Source organism: Salvia miltiorrhiza, chromosome 4, assembly GCF_028751815.1.
Source record: "Salvia miltiorrhiza cultivar Shanhuang (shh) chromosome 4, IMPLAD_Smil_shh, whole genome shotgun sequence".
Lineage (NCBI taxonomy): Eukaryota > Viridiplantae > Streptophyta > Magnoliopsida > Lamiales > Lamiaceae > Salvia > Salvia miltiorrhiza.
The window spans coordinates 56,112,983-56,133,548 of record NC_080390.1 but is presented as its reverse complement, the minus strand read 5'-3'; the positions used below and the strand labels follow the sequence as shown (position 1 = coordinate 56,133,548).

Here is a 20,566-nt window from a genome sequence, read left to right as displayed (position 1 = left end):
CGTGGCATAGTCGGCGGTGCAAGAAAACGGCGTCGTTTTTTTAAAACAATACGACGTCGTTTTTATTTCCAACCACAATTAAAAAAAAAGAAAAAAGAAAAAGCAAAATTGGGGCTCTGATTTCCAGGTCGCCGGCGAGAGCTTCAAGCTCGGATGGCGAAGCCCCTCCCTGCCCTGAATCGCGGCCTCCCTCCCTGAATCTAGGCCCCAAATCGCAGCCTCCCTCGTCTCTGGTCTCCCTCTCCTTTCTACTCTCTCCCCTCTCCCCTCTCTCGATCTAAGGTTCCCAGCTAGACCAGAACACCCCCGCCGCCGTTGCTCACGATTCGAGCAACAACAATGGAAAATCAAGGATTCGAGCAACAAGAAGAAGGGGGGAGCGACTCGCCCCTCCCCTCTACGCGGCGTGGCCTCCCTCCTCGCGGCCTCCTCGCCGCCGTTGCTCCTCATAAAACCGGGCCGCTCACCGCCGCTCGTGCCCTAGGCCCCAAATTGCAGTTTTCGAAATCGCACCCTAGCCACCATCATCTCCACCCCTGTCTTTTCCGACCCAGTGAAGAAGGCCCAAGATTCCGGCTTCAAAATCAAGCTCATCACAATCGAATTCCCACAGAGATTCCGGCCTCTTCGACCACCTCCAAGCGTCACCTCACCCTCCTGGTCTCCTCCTTCTCCCGCCGCCACCGCTGACCATGCCTGCCTCCCTCCACTCTCTCTCTAAAACTCCCGACGACAGCAACCCTCCTCACGGCCTCCTTGCGCAGTGGCGTTTGCTTGGGCAGACGAATGACGGCGGCGCGGTGGTGGCGTGGTTGGGGGGTAGGGGAAGGGATGAGAGAGGGGAGAGGGGGTAGGTGGTCGGGGGGTTGGGGGGGTAGGTTTGGGGGTGTTTGGGGATGGGGGTAGGATTTTTTTATTTTTTTGTAAATTAATTTATTAATAAAGTATTATATTTTAATAAAATAAGATTATTAAAAAAATGAAAAAAATGACATGTAATACCTAATTGCCATGTATTTGACACATAATCAGTGATTGCCACCTCATCTCGCCGGAGTTAATAATTTTGGGAACATTAAGAACGGATTTTCAATTCATGTATTTATATGCCGATTTTGAAGTTGGTGAGAATATCGCGAATTTTTTAAAAGCTTTTGAATTTAGCGGCAATTAACCCTAATAATAAAGCCCCTCACTCATTTCCCATTTTCATAAAATTAGGTCGTTTCTGCTTCAACAGTTGTACAGTACAATATTTAAAGCGGAACGACCATGCACGTGAAAGCTTCAAGTATTTTGTGAAAGCATTTTAGAGCAGCTTGTGATGCCTGCACATATATAGTTGGAGTGGTTCACCACCAATAAACATTAAAATTCCTCTAAAAAAAATAAAAAATAAACATTAATTTTTTTTAAAAAAAGGTGCAAGTTTAACTATATAACCTCAAATATAGGTCTTACCTGCTGCTCTTCCACTTTTATAGCATTAGTGACATTTATGTAACCATTGTTTTACTAGTAGAATAAGTCATATAAAAATAAATAAAATAGCATAATCATATTAAATTTAAATTTACAACCTCCAAATCTAATCCAGAAAGGAAACATGAACAAAGATCATATATTTTTTCATTGAAATCTAGTTGCACTGCTCAATGCTTTTATACTAAGATTACAATCACTTCTCCAAGAGAGCATAATATAAAGATCAAAGTGATTTTCATTGAAATCTTGAAATACTGATAACAATAGAACTATACAAGAAGATAAGAATCATCTCTGATTGATCCCCTATTTGCTCTTAACTACTCTCCTAGGAAGTTTCTGGAAGCAAATAACCCGAATCCCGACATTCTTAGCAGCCAGACAGATAAAAACTATATTTATACCTGTCGAAAAATACCTTGATCGTGGCAAGAGCCGAACAAGTGTTTGGAAGACACATCCGGGAGTGGTTCGTATCAACCTCCATAGCGATGTTTCAGATCTTCGGGTGGCTCCTCTTCCATTATGCCCGATCCTGAGGTTGATAAGTATTCGCGAATAGTTGTGCTACGATCACCAAGAAACGTATGATCTAGGAAGTTATCATAAGCCATATCGCTAAGGTTCTTTGCTGCCAATACACTGCAGAGTTTTTCAAGATTTTTGTCAGCTCATTTGTGGTGGCAATGGCATTCGAAGCACCATGGGCGTACAATGATGCGAAAAACTTGTATTTGGGATACGAGAAATCAATTATACGTGCTTGTTGAACTCACCAGTGGCGCAGATAAGCACGACAAGGTAAGATGTCGTCCATCCAAATCTTGGTGATGCCATACCTCCCATACCGTTGAAACAAGATATCCTCGCTCCCTGCCACCAAATGTCTAGAAAAATTAGTAACACATATAGTTGTATCGAATTCATAAAGAAAAGGGGGAAAGCCAAATTGATCAACAAGATGATCCTTAATCTTCAAACTTCTATATGGTCTCAATATCAAATCGTGCTCTTTAAGTGTTGCCTCATATTTTAGACGACTAAATATCATGGCATGAAATGAAAATCGAGGGTTGAGTTTACTATCACATATTCACATCATTGGGTGCAAAAGATACAAGTATCTGTGCTCGATACAAAGTAAAAAAAACCACCTTTACATCTGTTCAGAAAGTACTCTTCGTCACTATAACGTGCACATAATACCTGCGTCAAGACAGAGTAAGAAAGTTCGAGATGCAACCATTAGTGAGAAAGTTATGCCACAGTCATGACAATGAAAAGGGATTAGTCTAATCTTGCTCACCGCTGGAGCTGTGTAAAACAACCCGTTGAGTGTTTCAGGAGTCACCTAAACAAAAACACATATATTTAAGTTTTAACAACGAATCAAGGAATTTTCTGCGACTAAATCAAAGATATTTACTAGAGTAATTAAACAACTCACAGCTAAAAACCGGAATTCATGTTCTCTTTCAATAAAAGAAGGTATCTGCATTTTCATCAAGCAGATTCCCCAGTTAGAATCTGTTTCTCAAGATCAGACTCCAATTAGAATAACATAGCAAACGATCATATGTACCTCCGATCTCTGAATCTCAAAAGTGGTGACGATAAGAGTTTCACTTTCGCAAGGCTCCACACTCAAGCTTGAAATCTCCTGTTATGAGAAAAACATCAGAACTAAAACCAAACCAACTCTTGTATAGTTCCTTCTACGACATAACCAAGTCCTTGTGCTAGTTTTGTGGAAAAAACAGAGGATATTTTGTAAGTACAACTACTAATCAAACACTAGAAACTCGGAATCAACTCATGACCAGTTCAGTTTCCTTTTCCAATTTCAGTTGATAAAGGCTTGAATCAATGCCACAAACTCTCAACTAATCCAGTTCCTTTTATTTTTTTCCTTCAATCATGATGTGAGCATTCATATAAGTAATCACATGTTAACAGAGACACTTCAGAGAAGAATTCAAGAATTGATTTGCATCATATTTCAAGCCTTCAACAACTCAACTAGGTTGATTCTACCAACTAACAGTAACAGCACCCAAAAAAATGACTCAACTTTGACAAAAAAAAAAGCTGAAGAAAAAAAAAATGCACCTTGGTTTCGGGTTTAGCTATGCCTCGTTCAAAGAAAATAGGAGCTGCGTGTGCAAAAACTCTCCGAAATCCATTCAATTTTGCAATTCGAAAATTGATCAAATCCGGAAATGTGCTCCGCGCACTTCTCTCTGCAGAATCATCCACACCATTCCATGAGAAATTGAATTAAGAAAAAAGGAACATTGATTTTCGCAACCTCATATATTCAATTAACCCCAATTTCCTTTTTTTTTTTTTTTACTTCACCAACAAAGCTCTAAATTAAGAAAATTCTAATAATCAAGCTATTTTCCTCCGAGTAATTTCATCGAACAGGTCGTGGGCACGAACCGGAGAGCAGAGAGCCGAAACCGCAGATGGAAACAAGTTCGTCGGAGGAGACGATTTGATCGAAATCGGACTCGTCTTTGAGCTCGAGAGGCAACGAACTCTGGCGGAGAGGCGTCGAAGAATCGCCGATCGGCATGGCTGAGACGCGGCGGCGCGAGGTGGCGAAGGGGCGGGGGAAAGTGGGGGAGAGGGAACGAAGAGAGGCACGTGGAAAATGCGGAGGAATTGTTGGTGTTAGTGGAATCATTTTGGGGGGAAGTGAACAAAAGCAGCTGAGACTGCTGTCTCAATCAATGTGCAGTGCAGACATTATTTCAAGCACGTGCAACATATTTTGTACAATCACGAATGCTTCTATTCATATATGGATAAATCCTTTCGGATCAAATTGATCCGGATCAATGAGGATAAAATAGTCATAATATTTTAATTTAAAATGTATTTTACCTTAAATGTCCCTAAGAAAAATTTAGAACTATAAAAATACTAAATTTCATATATTTATGAATATAAATTCAATGCCTTTTCATTTTTCTAGGCCATTAATTAAACTCATGAAAATAAATTTTTTGTTTAGTATCCTTAAATTTATGAACTTAAATGAATTCATCATACATTTTCGATTAATCTATACATATATAAAAGCTGGTCCATCTAGCAAAAAAAATTTCCCGCTCTTTTACTCAATCTATTTTTGGAAAGTTGATTTATATTTAGAAAGTTCACTAATTCATAGGATGATATATATAAGTTGCGGGGCCCACTTGCTACAATCTATACAGTGCTCTTTTATATCATGCAATTTATAGTTTTATGAAAAATATCCTTTATTTTTGTGAATTTATATTTTTTTAGATAAATTTATATAAATATCCAATATTTAAAATTTAAAGTCACCAATATTTTTCAGTGTGAATTTATATAAATTTTTAAATATATATATATATATATATATATTTGTGAATTTACCCGTGTGAATTTAAATATCCAATATTTAAAATTTAAAATCACCAATAGTAAATTTATGAATTTATACTTAGAAGTTATATTTTTTTGAAAAATATCCCTTTCTTGTGAATTTATATATTTTTAGATAAATTTATATTGAAATATCCAATATAAATTTATAGTTTTGTGAAAATTTATCAATTTCAATTAAATCTTTTGTGAAAAACATCCAATATTTAAAATTCACAATATAAATTGCATGGGATCTTGTAGTCATTTGCAAAAGTGAATATTATTTTTCATTTACACGCAATTTTTTACTATAGATTGTTTTTCAATTTAAGAGAATAAAAACTTATTTACGAACTCTAGCAATATCTCATATTAATTCTTATTGATTTACACGCTAAACAAAGGGATTGGTATGCATGATCAATGGGATTTTTTGTATGAACTTCACAGCTAAACAGACGATGAAGAAGCCTTATTTCAAGGTATACATGGCGTCAAATTTGTGGGAGAGAGAGAGATATAGAGAGGGTGATAGAGTGAAATGTGTAATTTGACAACATTCCTTATATATCTCCAAAAATGCAGCAACTTTTTATTATATCAAACCAAAATCAACTCCATTGTCAAAGCATCTCATTTAATATAATATATTAAATATATAAGTTTCATATATATCTCCCATGAAATGTGCATCCCCATGCAGAGACGGATATACGTTCCCCGGCACGGGGGCACGTGCCCCCACAATGTTTTTACTTAAATTTAATATATTTTATATATATATATATATATATATATATAAAATTGATTAAAATATATAACAAAGAAGTAAAGTTTTAAATCTTCAATCTCCAATAAATATATACTTAGTTTCAAAGGGTATTTTCTGCAATGAATTTCATAAAGAATCGTCTACGCAGTCAGATAAGAGATAAATGGATAATTGATAGTGTGATTATATATATTGAGAAAAAAAAATTGATTGTTGATCATGCAAATATTTAAGGCAATGAAACTCGTATTTTTAATTTTAATAGACTTTAATTATTATGTAGTATAATTTTTTTTAACGTATTTTATATTTATAGCATGCTTATATTTTGTGCCCCCATAATAAAAAAATTCTGGATCCGTCCCTGTCCCCATGGCCTATATAAACTAACTTTTCGTGTTAAAATTTTACTTACACTCCCTTCTCATTTTGATATTCATCATTTCTCTAATCACAGGCATGCCGACCATGTGGTCTTTAGTAAAAAACTTGCAACCAAATAATGCCAGATCTGCAATTAAAATGAGACTTGTGCGTGCATACAACCGCTCATCTCAAAGCACCAACAATGTTATCAGCTATGGGTGTATTATTCATGATCGTGAGGTAACAATTCTCTATTCACTAAACTATTACGTATTTAAGCATTTTTACAACATTATTATGTTTTTCTAATTTATTTGTTTTTTTAATATAGGGTGACCGCATCCATGCTACACTTGATCGCACATTGATCCCCAAGTTCAAACATATCTTGAAAGAAGACAGTGTTTATGCCATAAAATTTTTTTTGGTGATGCATGATTCTAACAAAAAGTATAGAACAACGACAAATGTCTATTATATTAGTTGAAATTTATGAAGAAGGTTTTCCACGCCAACTATTTAACTTTAAAAGTTTTGAAGAAGTGGCCTCCATTGCAATGACAATATGCTATTTGGTAATGTGTTTATTTCATTATTTCCTTATACATGCATATTCAATTGATAATCTCAAAATTCATATTTTTATAAACTCAACATTTTGATATATCTACATTATTGGTATGCATTTATATATGTAGATGTAACTGGTGTGGTTTATCACAAAGTAGTCAAAACTGTACTTTGCAATGATGGAAGACAAGTTGAAGGAGTCTGAAATCTTGATATGTAATGAAGACAAAGTAGAATGTTCGTCTACTACAAATGTTGTATATAAAGAAATTTTCCAAAATTTATAATAATAAGATGAGAAGTTTCCAATTGTCTTTTCATGTATTATTATTTTTACATTGATTTTTATGTAATTAAAAATGATAGTCTTAAATATATTTTAGTAGTAATATAATTGGTATAACAATTGTATAATAAAATATTTTTAAAACTCATTTATTTTAGAGATTATACAAAAATGTCTTCGAGAATGTTACAATAAAACTTTAACAACATATGTAATCCCGTGCATCGCACGGGTAAAACACTAGTCTCAATAAACTTCTGACCTTAAATGAATTCACTAACATTATATTGTGTCTTTTAATTTATTTTTATGTTTTATTTGACATTTTTTGTAATATTTTTTGTTTAAACACCCCCAATTACTATAAAACGCATTTCAATTTGTATATTAAAATAATTATAAATTATTAATATGATATCAGACATTATTCCTAAAATAAAATTCTCTACATAAATCATTATGAGTTATGTATTTATCAAGTATTGTGTACTTTTCGACATCATCTTGATTTTATTATTTCCATGAAATCATAATAATTCGAAACACAAGCAACAATATAAAAAGTCGTAAAATGTAATATAATATAAATTATAATTAATTACGAATATACATACATACATACATACATACATACATACATATGTGTGTATGTGTGTGTATCACATACTAAATTAAATTTGAATATTTACTACAATTTTTTTAATATGACGAAAAATTATGTGAGACTTGGCCCATTGTAATCTCCAATCAAATTATGAATAATTAAGGATTTGAGTTTACTAATTTTAGTTATAGTTTATTAAGTGTCAATTATAATTTATTCATTCTCAATCATAGAATATTTTAGCAATATTTTATTATTTTTTTGGTGAATATATTTTAAAGATGACCATCTACATACAATTTATAAATTTGTCTACGAAAAAAAATAGTTTAAAATATATATATATATATATATATGTATATATTCAAGTAAAAAAATCGTACACATATGATAATAAAGTGCAATTCAATTGATAAAATAGTTTCTGTCTAACTTTAATCGATGGATCGAGTAATTTGTGCTTGTGTTGTGAAATCAAAAAAATCATTTATATATTTAGGGACGGTCTGTGCAACTTCAAATTTTTTGACCCTTTATTAAAAATTATAAATTAATTATATTTTAATAAAGTATAATTTATTTCGACAAATTACATAAATAAAAAACAAAAAACTAAGGCAATCATTATAAAACTCAAACAATCATTATATATATATATATATATATATATTACACATACATAAATATATATATATATATACATACAAACATATTTATATATATCTATATATATATATATATTCTTTAAAAAAATTGTATATAAATGATAATACAACTAATACAATCACTATAAAATTATACAAATGAGTTTTAACAAAATTAATTGAACAAAAAAAAAAAAATTAGTGGTGCTTTTTAGACGAAAATTTTACAAGAGTTAAGAAAAGATCTTCACATTTTTGTTTGAAGACTTTAGTCGTACGTTTCAGGCCTTATTAAAATTTGGTATTTTATTTGTAGTTAATTTTTTTTAATGCATTAAGAAATCCAAAAAAAAATTTATTAAAATTTTACAATATATTTTTAAATTATGTTGGCGATGACTAAATGTAGGTCGTTACTCATATATATTAGTGACGAAACTATACTTCAATTGTAATAATTGGACTAGCGTTGACAATTTGGTTTGGTGTTTATATGTATTAAATTAAGTTCAAATTTTGATTTACATGTATTTATTTTTATTTAATATATGTAACATATTTTAAAAATGAAATGAAAAATTATAAATTTTAATTAACACAAATTATAGTAACTTTTTTGAAGCAATAAATTATAAAAAAAATTAAATACAAATATCACTCAATGGCGATTTTGTAATGAAATTTAACTATAAATTATTATTCAATTAATAAATATATATGAATATAAATTAAGATTCTCTTTTTATGTTTTTAAGAGGTGGATGCAATGTATTTTAAATACATTGAGTTGTATCAAAGAACGTGTTTCATGGAAAAAAGAAGAAGAAGAAGAAAAAGAAACTGCATATATATACTTACATTATGCAAAATAATAATAATAAAAAAAAAACTTGTATATGTAAAGCAATAATCCAAATGAGATAATATTTCAATTGAAAATGAAGCAATTACAACTAAATATATTAATGTATCTTGAGCCAATTTAATTCACATTATAAACTAGTCAAAATTCTCATTGAAAATACAAAATTATTCAATGAATTTAATGTTCCCAATAAATATATATACATTTAATTGATATATTAAAATTATATAATAAAAAATATATAAAGGATAAGAATGTCTTTTCATGTTAAAATGCAATAAATTTTCACATTTGATCCGGATCAAATTGATCCAAATAGCAAGGTCCTTCATATATTTCCATTTATTTGGACATAGTTTTATATTGTCCTATTATTAATTGAGCTCAAAATTCTAATTACATAGCGACGGTTGTTTTAGAATGTCATCATCACTAAAAAAAACTGAGAATCCGATGCCTAACCTCAACGAGCTAAATGAGGGCGACATTCGACCTTAAACAAAACATATCCACTTATTTTGGGAAATACTAATAAAAATACTACGTCCCCACGTATATAGGCATATTGAGATTTTTACAAATATTAAAAATATATATATATATATATATATATATATATATATATAAACTTTCAAATAAATCCATATTTATTATTTAATAATGTATTAAAACTAGAGTAAATTACAAAATTAAAATAGAGATATAATAGTAAATGAGTAAAAAAATATTACTCCACTATGAAAATAAGTCTATATAAATGAAACATCTGAAAAAGGAAAACAAGCCTATATATACGAAAAAAGTATTCACTTTCATTTTGGTACATGACACAATTTTTACATTTTAACCACAATTATTTATTTTTGACGAAGGGAGTAATTGAAAGGGCAAAAGAAAAGTTAGGCTATTAGTCAAAACATAGCAAAATTCTGCATCCAACCTAATAAATTTTACAACCATAGTTGGTAAAGTTGTGGGGCCAAGGCTGCCCGATGATTTCGGGCTTATTTTACTTTGTTAGCTCTCCAACAAAAACACTAGGGAATTAAACAACTAAAAGAAAAATCAATTATCTGGATCACAAAATTGAGATATACACAATACAATAAGAGTTCTGCAATGTGGAAAAAATATATCTATATGTCCATGAATAATTAAACAAGAAACTTCCATCATTATTGTAGCTATCAAAATACATGGATGAGACCTTTATTTACTGCTGCAGCTGTAAATTATCTCCTTTAACTGTTAATATACAACAACCGGCTTTGTGTAGAAGAGCAAGTGTGTGGTTACCAAATGACAATTTGTACCCATTGGGAAAGAGTAGACGACGGCCCTCGTCCCAGTTGATGGAGTTCGGGTTGATCTCAATGAAAAACCTGAGGTGAAGCGTAGTATTCGCTTTCGTTGAAAACGGGCCTCAGATCTTCCTTGGACATGAATTCCAGAGGAAATGAAACGAGGTGTCCCCTAAGAGATTTCAATCTTTCCATGGGGTCAGCATTTGTGGCGTCGCTTTCTAGCTTGTTAGGGGCTATACCTAAATCAGTAGTCGTGTGGCCAACCTTGGCCTTCCACGAGACCATGCATTGTCGGAGGGAAATCCTGCGTTGAAGTTGGATGAATGAGCGAGGAACGGACAAGCTAAAGGGGAACTATGTGGATGAGATGTGAGTAGACGCACCTTGTATTTATCAAATCATTTGGTAAGCAGGAAAACACATCTTGGTAGATCATTGTATTTGTCTGTCAATAGGAGAATTCAAAACAAACTGGTTGAATACGGATTATGGTGGACCGGTGGTAACGTACAAACGTTTATGCAAATGCAGTAGCAATCATGATCATGACATGTGCTTAGTTCCAATTATAGCAAAATGTGGGAAACAAACATCAGAATTCGATAACTCCGTATAGTTTCAAGGGAAACAGCCCAAATACTAATGCCGTAATTCTCACCTTTGCAGTTGCCATCCATATATCCTTATAGGTTGAATCAATCACTGGATCTCTTATTTTATTAACCTGAATAAAAACAAAAGCAGCATTGTTTTAGCTATCTATTCTTCAAATGCAATTTAGTTGTGAAAAAAATAATAATAAACAAACCTCTCCTGCATGGAGACCAAGGTGTTCACACCATAGTGAAAGGCGAAGACTCAATGCAAATTTCCCAGCTTTCCAAGACTTGCCTCCCATCAATGAATCAACAAATTCATTGTCCTCGATTAGTACTCCAATCTGAAAATCATTCATTCATTTACAGATAGTGAATCAATCATATGTTTGCTTGAAACCACAGACAGCCTAAAGTGAAACGCACATGCATTTTTATTGTTTGCTGAATCAAGGATGTGGTTTCATCATTTAAAAAGTTTCAGTGACCAACTTAGATCATACCTCAGAATCTCTAGATCCAAGCAAACTTCTATCATTGATATTAGCAGATCCAATCAATGCATAGCGATCATCAACAATCATTATCTTGCTATGAACATATACCTGAAAATACACAAGCATTGTAAGAAATTGTTAGCAGTCATTCAACTCTAAAATTCAGTAAACGCGAAAAGGATAAAGGATCAATGGGGTTTAAAGTTATAAAAAATTAAAAATAGAAACCTCAAGAACAGAATTTAGAGAAGCTTAATGAGAGACTGCTATGCTTGACGAACTCTATGATCAAGGAACATGCATGCCTTGATTATCACAAAGAAAATTGCATATGTACCTGACTAGTGGCAATAGGTCCACCATCAAAAAGTCTGCCATATGCTCTCAGACCAAAAAAAGATATATAATCATGCGTTTTAGGGCCAAGAAATTCATAGAGATTATGCAGTATTGACTTGTGTCCTCTACATATTGTCCGATATTGCCAGTGCATAATGGCTCTCACAGATGCAGCACCAGAATCATCCACACCGCCCTATTACAAATTAAAAAGGTGAAAAATACAAAGAAGAATAAGTAACAGAAAATAGAAAGGCTCTTCAAGAATATAAATACCTGGAACCCCGGTAGAAGAGGTATGACAACAATAACCCTGAAACACTTCTTTTCATTGTGAGCTCGCACGATACGCCTATATAATGCATCCAACACACGATTTTGAATAGTTTCATCACCTGATAGACCAGAGATGAAGAATTGATTCTGGACACAAATTTCATCAAAAGCATGTCAGAGAAAATTGAATAGAGATACTGAAAGGCTACTTCCTCCCAAAACCTCTTGATTTAAGTAACTGAAAATTGAAATTAGAGATTAAAGCTAGTTAAACCTCAATGTAAACAATATGTTCTGCTCTGTCAATAAGTGAACAGTATGCTTTGTGAATACTTTCTTCAATCTGGCTTGTGCCAGCTGACCATTGGCTGACACTCCGTATAATCTGAGAATCACAAACCATAGGATAAGGGAGAATTCAATATTGAAACAAGCATAATAATCATCACAAGCAATTTTTCTGAAACAAGTAAGAATATATCAGTAGGAAAGTCAGAACTTGATATTGATGTTTTCATGAGATATAGTGGAGAAAGAAGGTTCATTGGGCTATAAGATAGAGGAAACAGGCTAGATATACTAGACTATTGGTAACTCAGCAGGCCACTTTAAAATTTTCCCTAATTCACTATGAAAATGATATGGAGTCGTTCTGCAGATCAATGCCGAACCAATGGCTGGAAGAATCTTCTCTTGATGATGCACAAATTTAAGGAAATTGATGTAACGATCCTTTAACAGTATTAACACATATAGAACTAGAAGCAGAGAGTATGCGCTTCATATGTAAATAATAAATAGCATGTGAAGTCTTAAACTAAAAGGGTAGCATAACTACATATCTACGTACAGTACAGATGAATAGGAATTGAAGAATTGAAATGTGATAGGAGATACCATATTAATGATCTTAAGACTATTATTGAGATTGAAACTCACCTGACAGCGACATGAAACACGAGGACCGACCTGCCCAATTTCATCAGAAGAAACAACTTGATCACCTCGTTCCTGTGCTTCCCACCATTCCATCTCTGAAACTTCTGGGCCAGACTTCTTCACATGGGAAGAGAACTCACGCTGGATATCCAGGGAGTCCAGATCATCCACGAAACCCCTCATGGGCATATCTGGGATTAGTGGTTCAACTTTGGATTTACGGAAGCAGAAAGAAGTCTTGGTACTCCTGCTTGGCTGACCATGATGATCATGCTGTGCGTTAAATCCATTTAGTTTAGGTTCAATCTTTACATCATCTAGCCCAGTAGCCTCTTGAGGCAAAAGCAATGGGACATCTTGATACGATGAGGAAAAGGAGTCATTTCTTTTGATTGGTTTATTATTGCTGTAGTTATCCTCATTTTCAATCTCTGTCTCTGTGCTTTTTCCCATGTAATGAGGGATAACCATGTGGTGCTGAGGCAAAAGCAGTGGAATTGCTTGTTCATTTGGAGCCTTATTTCTCTGGCAGATCACGAAGAAAAGTAAGCAGAAAGAAATCTCATGGTTTATATTACTCGAAACTGACAGTGAAAAGATTTAACCTTTGCATAGTTCCATCTCTGTACAAAATGTCGAGCTATGTCACGGCAGGGAGGCCCCCAGAGAGCACAGTGGACATCATGCCAAGGCATGCGTGGATATTTGAATCGATCTAATTCATCCTTCATTGTGTCTTCCCAGGAATTAGGTTCAGATTCCCTGAGATAGCATATTAAGTCAGCAATTTGCATGTGTTGAACATGAGTATTTCAATCCAAGTCTGGAATATTGGACTTATCAAAGGAGAAATACTGTAGTTGTGTTTCAACAGAAAAGAGTCAAAATGTTGTACTGGTAGTACATAGAGTGATGAAAAAAGCAAGCAATAATTTTCAGAACATATCAACAACACTCGCACAATCATGTTATGGTGATTCCTCAACTTGCCATGACCAGAAAAGGCATGGAACAAAAACGCTACAACTCAACGATTAAATGAAGTCACAAGTAATAAATAACTGACGAAGAACTCAATGAGGATCAACTACTAAAGCTTTCGGACTTTCACTAAAATGATTATATCACTTTTATACTTGGACTTATCAAATTAGTGTTGCACAGAAGTAGTACGACTAATAGACTTTAAATATACCGTCTTCAACCACTACAAGTTAGAATATACCTTGGATTGTAATAATCTTTGCCAGGCCAAATTTGAGATGGATAATCACCCACTTGATGCTCACCAGAGTCATAACGACCAAAGCACAGATCAAGTCCTCCAACAAAACATATTTGGTGGTCCACAATAACAATCTTTTCATGGTGGGACCTACACACAAGATGCAATTTGTGTATAAAAGAATACCGATTTGAATATGGAAAGCTATCAGACAAAAACTGTGATGTGAACAAACTTATAATGGAGGCATACCATAAATAGACACCAGAAGAAAAATGGTCAGGATAACGAAGTACTCTGATATTCTCATGAATGCCCAGAAGCTTTTTCTTGCTATAGACACTGTTTATTTTCAGAGCTAGGGCAACCTCTTTGTATAGAAGAATGTAGATCTAGATAAAATAGATAAATACAAATCATCAAGCATTCAAGTGAATCAGAAACAACAAATAAAAGGAATATTAACCCAAGCAATTTTCATGCTTACAACAAAAGACTGGTAAAATACATATGGCAGTTTCTGAAGTTCTTTTCAGTACAACTAAGACTCTTTAGAGATGATAGTTTTTATCTTCCAGCCTTTTACATATTTACAATTCAAGCAAGGTATTTGAAATCTTCAGTTTTACACTAACTGAGTGCCCATTGCCCACATGTGAATACTGGTTCTATCATTCTTGCACTTCTATCGAGTTATTTATTTACTTTTTGGTAGGGGAACATCATTCTTGGAGTTACACTTGGCCTCACGGGTATAGCAAGCTCTTCTTATATACTTCTAGGCATTTAGTTTTATGGACCATGAACAAAATGACAAGTAAAAAACCTAGTAATTCAGAAACAACTTCTGTAGAATATTGATTGATATTATCTACATATTCAACTACCTGAACACCTTGCTTGGCTTTAGATTCCAGTAAAGAATCAAGCCTAGAGGATGCATTAGCACGAAATGGACGCCGTAGGAATAGTTCTGGGCACATCCACCACCCACATATGAAAATCTGCATCAAATATCCAGTAATTGGTCACAAACAGAAAATAATCAGCAGTTTATGACACAAAAAGGACAAAAACCTCTGATTTAGCTTCCTCAATGGCCAAAGCAATAGCTTCAAATGCAGCACGTCCATCCACAAACCACTGAGCTTGACTACTATCTTCAGTCAGACCTCGGGGTGGAGCAAAAGAACCAAATCGATGGGGGTGACACCAACCTTCAGGTGGTCGAATAGCAGCATCATTGATTGCAGCCACCCAATCTTTAACTTTTTCATCGCTTTTTGTTCTGAGCTTTATGCTCCTAGTCCCACAAGTCACCTAAAATAGAATTCAATGAACTTCAAAAAGACAGGTTAACTATGAAAGCATATTGCAAGAGAATTTCTAGTTAAACTCAAGAAAACAAAGAACTTGGTTAAAACACAGTTATATACTCCCTCCGGCCACGAAGAGCATACAACAATTGCCTTATTTGGCGTCCACAAAGAGTATACTACATTTGCTTTTTAGGACAGGACCTCACACTCTCTCTTATTTACCAAAAAAACTACCCCTAGACCACACTCAATTCAACCACAACCACTCATTCTTACATGATGGGACTCTTTATTCACTAAACACACATCCACCAACTATTTTATTAAAACTCATGCCGAACCTAATGTTGTATACTCTTTGTGGGCGGAGGGAGTACTAGAAAGTCCTTGCTAGGTACTTGCAAAACTACACGAACCATGTAGAACCACTTAGTTATAATATCCAAATAGGCTACTAAATCAGCTGAAACAAACCTTTTGGAAGTCCCAAAACATGAACAAGTCATCAGCACAACCAACAATGTTATGAAATATTTGAGCTTCAGTGAAGCCCAGTGCACATTTAATTCCTAGTAGGTCGAAGAAGGTTTCGAAATGGTTGCTGGTGAAAAAAGATAAAACCAAAATAGAAATGCTTCAAGAAAATAAATGACTAATACATGACTTACCCTGAAATAATGACGTAATGGATTATGGTCGTGAACTTCTTTTGCCAAGGATACTCGGCTGTCTCCATTGCCATCTGAGGCTGGTAGAACATCAAAAACTACAATGTCTATGGGATTGGGATCAAAAGGATCTTTAAGGAAGGCCAGGAACCCAGGTTTTAGCACTGCCCATACCTGCAGATTATTCAAATTACTTAGAAAGCTAATATCTAAAATTTCACAAATTAACAGATGCGACTGGATGGTTATTAGCCTTCGGGAATTGAGATGCAGGAAGCATAAGAGAAAAGAGAACGAACTTAATCACAGGAAATGGACGAAAATCAAGAGTTTCCTATCAGGCTATAAGCTAAAATTGCTCATATAGCAATAGCACAGTGAAAAAAGGAAATCAAATTTCAACAAATGGCAAGTTTATGTGACTTCATTGAACATCTAAAAATAGCTAGCAACCAGATTGCATATAAACATACGCTTACTATGGCAATAAACACTTATCTGCATCAAGTCAGAGAGCTAAGATCTCCCAAGGGAAAACAAATTCACTAAACAGGAGTTCTATAACAAGAAAAACAAATTTCACAAGTATTCAGAGTCAAAACTGTTGAGCTACAAATGAAAATCCATAAAAGGCAATTTGAGAGGACAAAGTATTCAAATCAAACTACTCATATCAGGCAATAACTAATGAAAGATCAAACCTTCTGCCAATTATCTCTGCAGCAACAGAACCATGGACATGCACAACATTTTATGCGATCTTCATTGTCCAAAATCTTTGGTAAATGCTTGACCATAATGTAATCTTCCTTTAGCTTAGGACCATACTCTGGTGAGAAAGACAGCTTGGAAACTTCCAAAAACTTACACACCTACAATGTACAAAAAATTGATCAGATTAAAGCATGCAAAAGGAGTCAGGAAGATAGGCATTTTGTCAGAGAGTTATAATGCACATACATCTTGTCTATGGTGAAACGAGTTATGCTAAAGTTTTATAAGGGTTAGTATCCGTATGTACAGTCTTGACCAAACCACTATTATATATAATTGCCAATGACATTTGCATGATCATCATTTTGCTGCCTGAGACATAGCTAGCAAGTGTCCCAGTATAAAATTCACACAGGAAGTCGGTTACTAACTTTGCCTTATGGAGCAGTCAAGTACTCTTGGCTTCACAAGACAAAAAGGAGACGGTCATAAGTTTGTGGTATCGAGCATTCCCACCCCTTACCCACAAGTTAAATCCTTGAGCCCCCATCACAAAGCCAGTTCATGTATCCTTCCAGTAAACACAGAAAATTTTATCAAAAGAAAATGTTTAGATCAACATAGATCTCCTAGAAGCAAATACAAATAAACTAACGTTGAGAAGCCTCACCTCCTGGGAATTTACTATATCTATGTTACTTAAAAAGTGATTCAAGTATCCCTGCATTGCTCCTCTTGCTCGGTCAGACATTGAATGCTGCCTTAAAAGTGCCGGCCGAATAATTGAAAGTGCAGCACTTGATGGAACATCTCTGAACAAAAAACGACCTGTAAGATTTATAACTATTACAACAGAAATGAGTGTATTCACTTTTTTTAGATCTAAATCCGCCAAGTTGACAAAGAAGCACCTGTTTTTAGCAATCTCGTCATTGCGTGAAGGAACAGCCTCATCTGCATCCTCATCATCTTGAATAACTGTTGCATGGTCTCCTATTCCTAGATTTTGAAGCCATTCTTTGACCTTAAAAATTAGGAACCAAATTAGATTATTTGATAAATAATTAAAACAAAAACTCAAGACAAGTATTGCAGAAAAGTTTAATTGAATACATTACCCAAAAGTAGAATACAAAACTGAGGAAATTCAAGTCATGTATAAAATGAAAATGTCTTTGTTTCCACCAAGATAGTTGTTGTAAAACTAAAAACAAATGATCAGTTGGATGCATGGTAAATATTCTAAAGTGTAGTAGTACCTGCTCTTGCTTTTCGTGGATCTCCTCAATAAATTTTCGCTTCTTCAATGCAAAGTGTAAATAAAAAACTTGCGAAGCTTTCTTCATTAACTGCCACTTGAACTGTAGTACAATTGAATAATAATCAGCAAGTGGTCCTTAGTTGATAAACTGGGGGAGAAGGAAAGGAGCTACTATATAAAATATCCACAAAGCTCCTAGCATTCAACTACAACCATAACTACTAGAAACTGATTTTCAGTTTACTTCGAAGCAGAATGAGGAGGGGCAAGGGGGGCTAATTTGCACTTAATTTACTTCACCACTTCAGTTTCCACAAAGAAGTAACTCCCACACAAGCAAAAAGACAGTCTAGTTCTGAATAATATAACTTTAAGAGCAAAGTCATGACGCGTAAAGGGTATAAGAATTGTTTCGCTATCATATCAATCCTCATTGTAGCTAAACTGCTTAAGGGTACATGCAAGACCTTCCCATAGTTTCTTATATGTTTGCAAACACGACAACAATAATCACTATAAACTATAAATCATACTTGGAGCTCCAGTTTTGTTTAAAGATAAATGCCCACACAAAGAAGAAAGTTACAACTGCGGGAAGCAAATGATTCTGTTTATAAAACTACATATTCAATTACAATTCCATTCATATGATCTTTTCTCTTTCCTTTCCTTTCTTCGTTCTTTTTCGTTGTTCTTTTTTTACTAAAGAAGCTCCCCGTACTCAACTCTAACCATAACTTCTTGAAAGTGATGCTTATTTTCTTCAAAGCTTGAGGGGAGATCTAGTTTCCTTCTGATTGACATCATTACTTTCCTTTCCACGAATGAGTAACTTCCACTCGATCAAACCACAATTTCCCATTTGATTAAAGCACAAAGGCTTATCCCAATTCTTCACAAATTCAAAAGCCATTCCAATCAAGCAGACTTAGAGTCAGAACGTGAAAACTTTTTCAAAACTCAGCTCCACAAACTCAAAAAAATATATATATAAATAAAAAAAATAAAAATTGACCTTCCAACAACTTCCATCAAACCAACAAAAAATCCCATTGCAAACTACAACATATTCAGAATTCACTCGACCACAAAATCACAGAAATCCAATTGATGATCTTCCTATATGAGCTAGAATACGATCAGAACAAATCTCATCCTCCAACGCCTCATCGAGATCATAAAATCGCAATCCGAAATTGACGGCGCACCTGTTTGTATCGGAACTCAATCGTGTATGTCAGTTGCATGGGACTTATATCACCAGCATCCGGCCGCGAAACTTGAATAATCATAGCTTTAGGCAGCTCGTAAAAAATCCGCGCCGGCTCGCCGTCCGCATAATCATGGTGATGGAACGAATAAAACGACGACGCCATCGACGTAAAATCCGTCTCCGATTGCATTTGGACGTACTTCGCCCCACTGCCGCCGCCGCCGCCCATCAATTGCTCCGTCGACGACATCTCCCCTCTGTTCTCTCTCTCCCCCTCTCTCTCTAAAAATATATATGTATATATGTATGTATGAATGTATGTTTGTATTGAAAATTCAAAATCCAAATGAAAAAATCAAAATTTGAATATAAGTGTATGGAGATCTAAACTGTAATGGATATTTGAGGAGGTTAAAAGAGAAGGAAAGAAGGTAAGAAACGGAATTTCGTGATATTTGTTTGTGTTTCGTTTATTTAATTTTAATTTTAATTTTTTTTTCTCCCAATTTTTGGTTAATTTTGATGGTTGGTGTTTAATTTTATATAGTTAGTTTTTAAATGCGGAAATTTAAAATTTTAGCCTATAGTCATGGTGATGGCTGCGAATAGTCCGGATTAACATTTTTTAAAAATAATTAATGCAATAATTGTTGGGTAAATAAATTTAATTCAGTGGAGTACGTTGTTATTTAAAGAAAAATTTAATTAATTCAATTACAGAGTAATCGATACGTCTTTGCAAAGTATATTTCTATTTTAAATGTTTCATTTTAACTCTGTTTTTGAATGTTCTTGTGTCTATGGTTGAATTATAGCTTGTATTTTTCTCTAACATGCTTATAAAAAAGTTAAAACCATGAATCCTCTTTATAAACCACCGTAAAACGTATCATTTTTTATTTTTTTTATTTGGAAGGGATCATTGTTTGTAATTATAATTCAAATTATATATGTGTGTGACGAATGATTTTCTTGCTTTAAAACTTATTTGATATATAAGCATTTAATTATACATATAGAGAATATTGTACATGTGCCCACCATTAAAGCGTTTCCTAAAACGTGTTCCACACTGGTCAACAATAATTTGAATAATTTTTTATTCAATACAAAGTGACATATTTACCATATATTTTAATGTGATCTTCACATTTATTGACGCATAACAAAATTATCTAATTATTACTATACTACAAGTTAAATATATAATAATGCGCTAAT

General features: G+C 33.9%; 2 protein-coding genes across 3 annotated transcripts; both read right to left on the bottom strand.

Annotated features, from left to right (window-relative positions):
- Positions 1–1,607: 1,607 nt before the first annotated feature.
- On the bottom strand, positions 1,608–4,284 carry LOC131021006 (uncharacterized). Its single transcript, XM_057950076.1, has 8 exons — positions 3,928–4,284; positions 3,595–3,725; positions 3,068–3,145; positions 2,933–2,977; positions 2,792–2,836; positions 2,640–2,691; positions 2,262–2,358; positions 1,608–2,127 (listed from the first exon to the last, which is right to left on the bottom strand). The coding sequence occupies exons 1-8, from the start codon at positions 4,172–4,174 to the stop codon at positions 1,962–1,964; spliced, it is 861 nt and encodes a 286-aa protein (XP_057806059.1). The 5' UTR covers positions 4,175–4,284; the 3' UTR covers positions 1,608–1,961.
- Positions 4,285–10,048: 5,764 nt separating this feature from the next.
- Positions 10,049–19,749, bottom strand: LOC131021004 (phospholipase D zeta 1). Of its 2 annotated transcripts, XM_057950073.1 has the most exons (20): positions 19,341–19,749; positions 18,131–18,232; positions 17,783–17,895; positions 17,542–17,683; positions 16,859–17,029; positions 16,158–16,331; positions 15,248–15,490; positions 15,058–15,174; positions 14,423–14,562; positions 14,171–14,320; positions 13,551–13,707; positions 12,946–13,470; positions 12,281–12,391; positions 12,007–12,153; positions 11,729–11,926; positions 11,398–11,499; positions 11,107–11,238; positions 10,957–11,022; positions 10,682–10,743; positions 10,049–10,602 (listed from the first exon to the last, which is right to left on the bottom strand). In XM_057950073.1, the coding sequence occupies exons 1-20, from the start codon at positions 19,593–19,595 to the stop codon at positions 10,365–10,367; spliced, it is 3,345 nt and encodes a 1,114-aa protein (XP_057806056.1). In that variant the 5' UTR covers positions 19,596–19,749; the 3' UTR covers positions 10,049–10,364. The 2 variants fall into 2 exon arrangements, with proteins under 2 accessions (XP_057806056.1, XP_057806057.1); XM_057950074.1 differs by lacking the exon at positions 19,341–19,749 and having other exon boundaries at positions 17,542–17,699.
- Between the last annotated feature and the right edge of the window lie 817 nt (positions 19,750–20,566).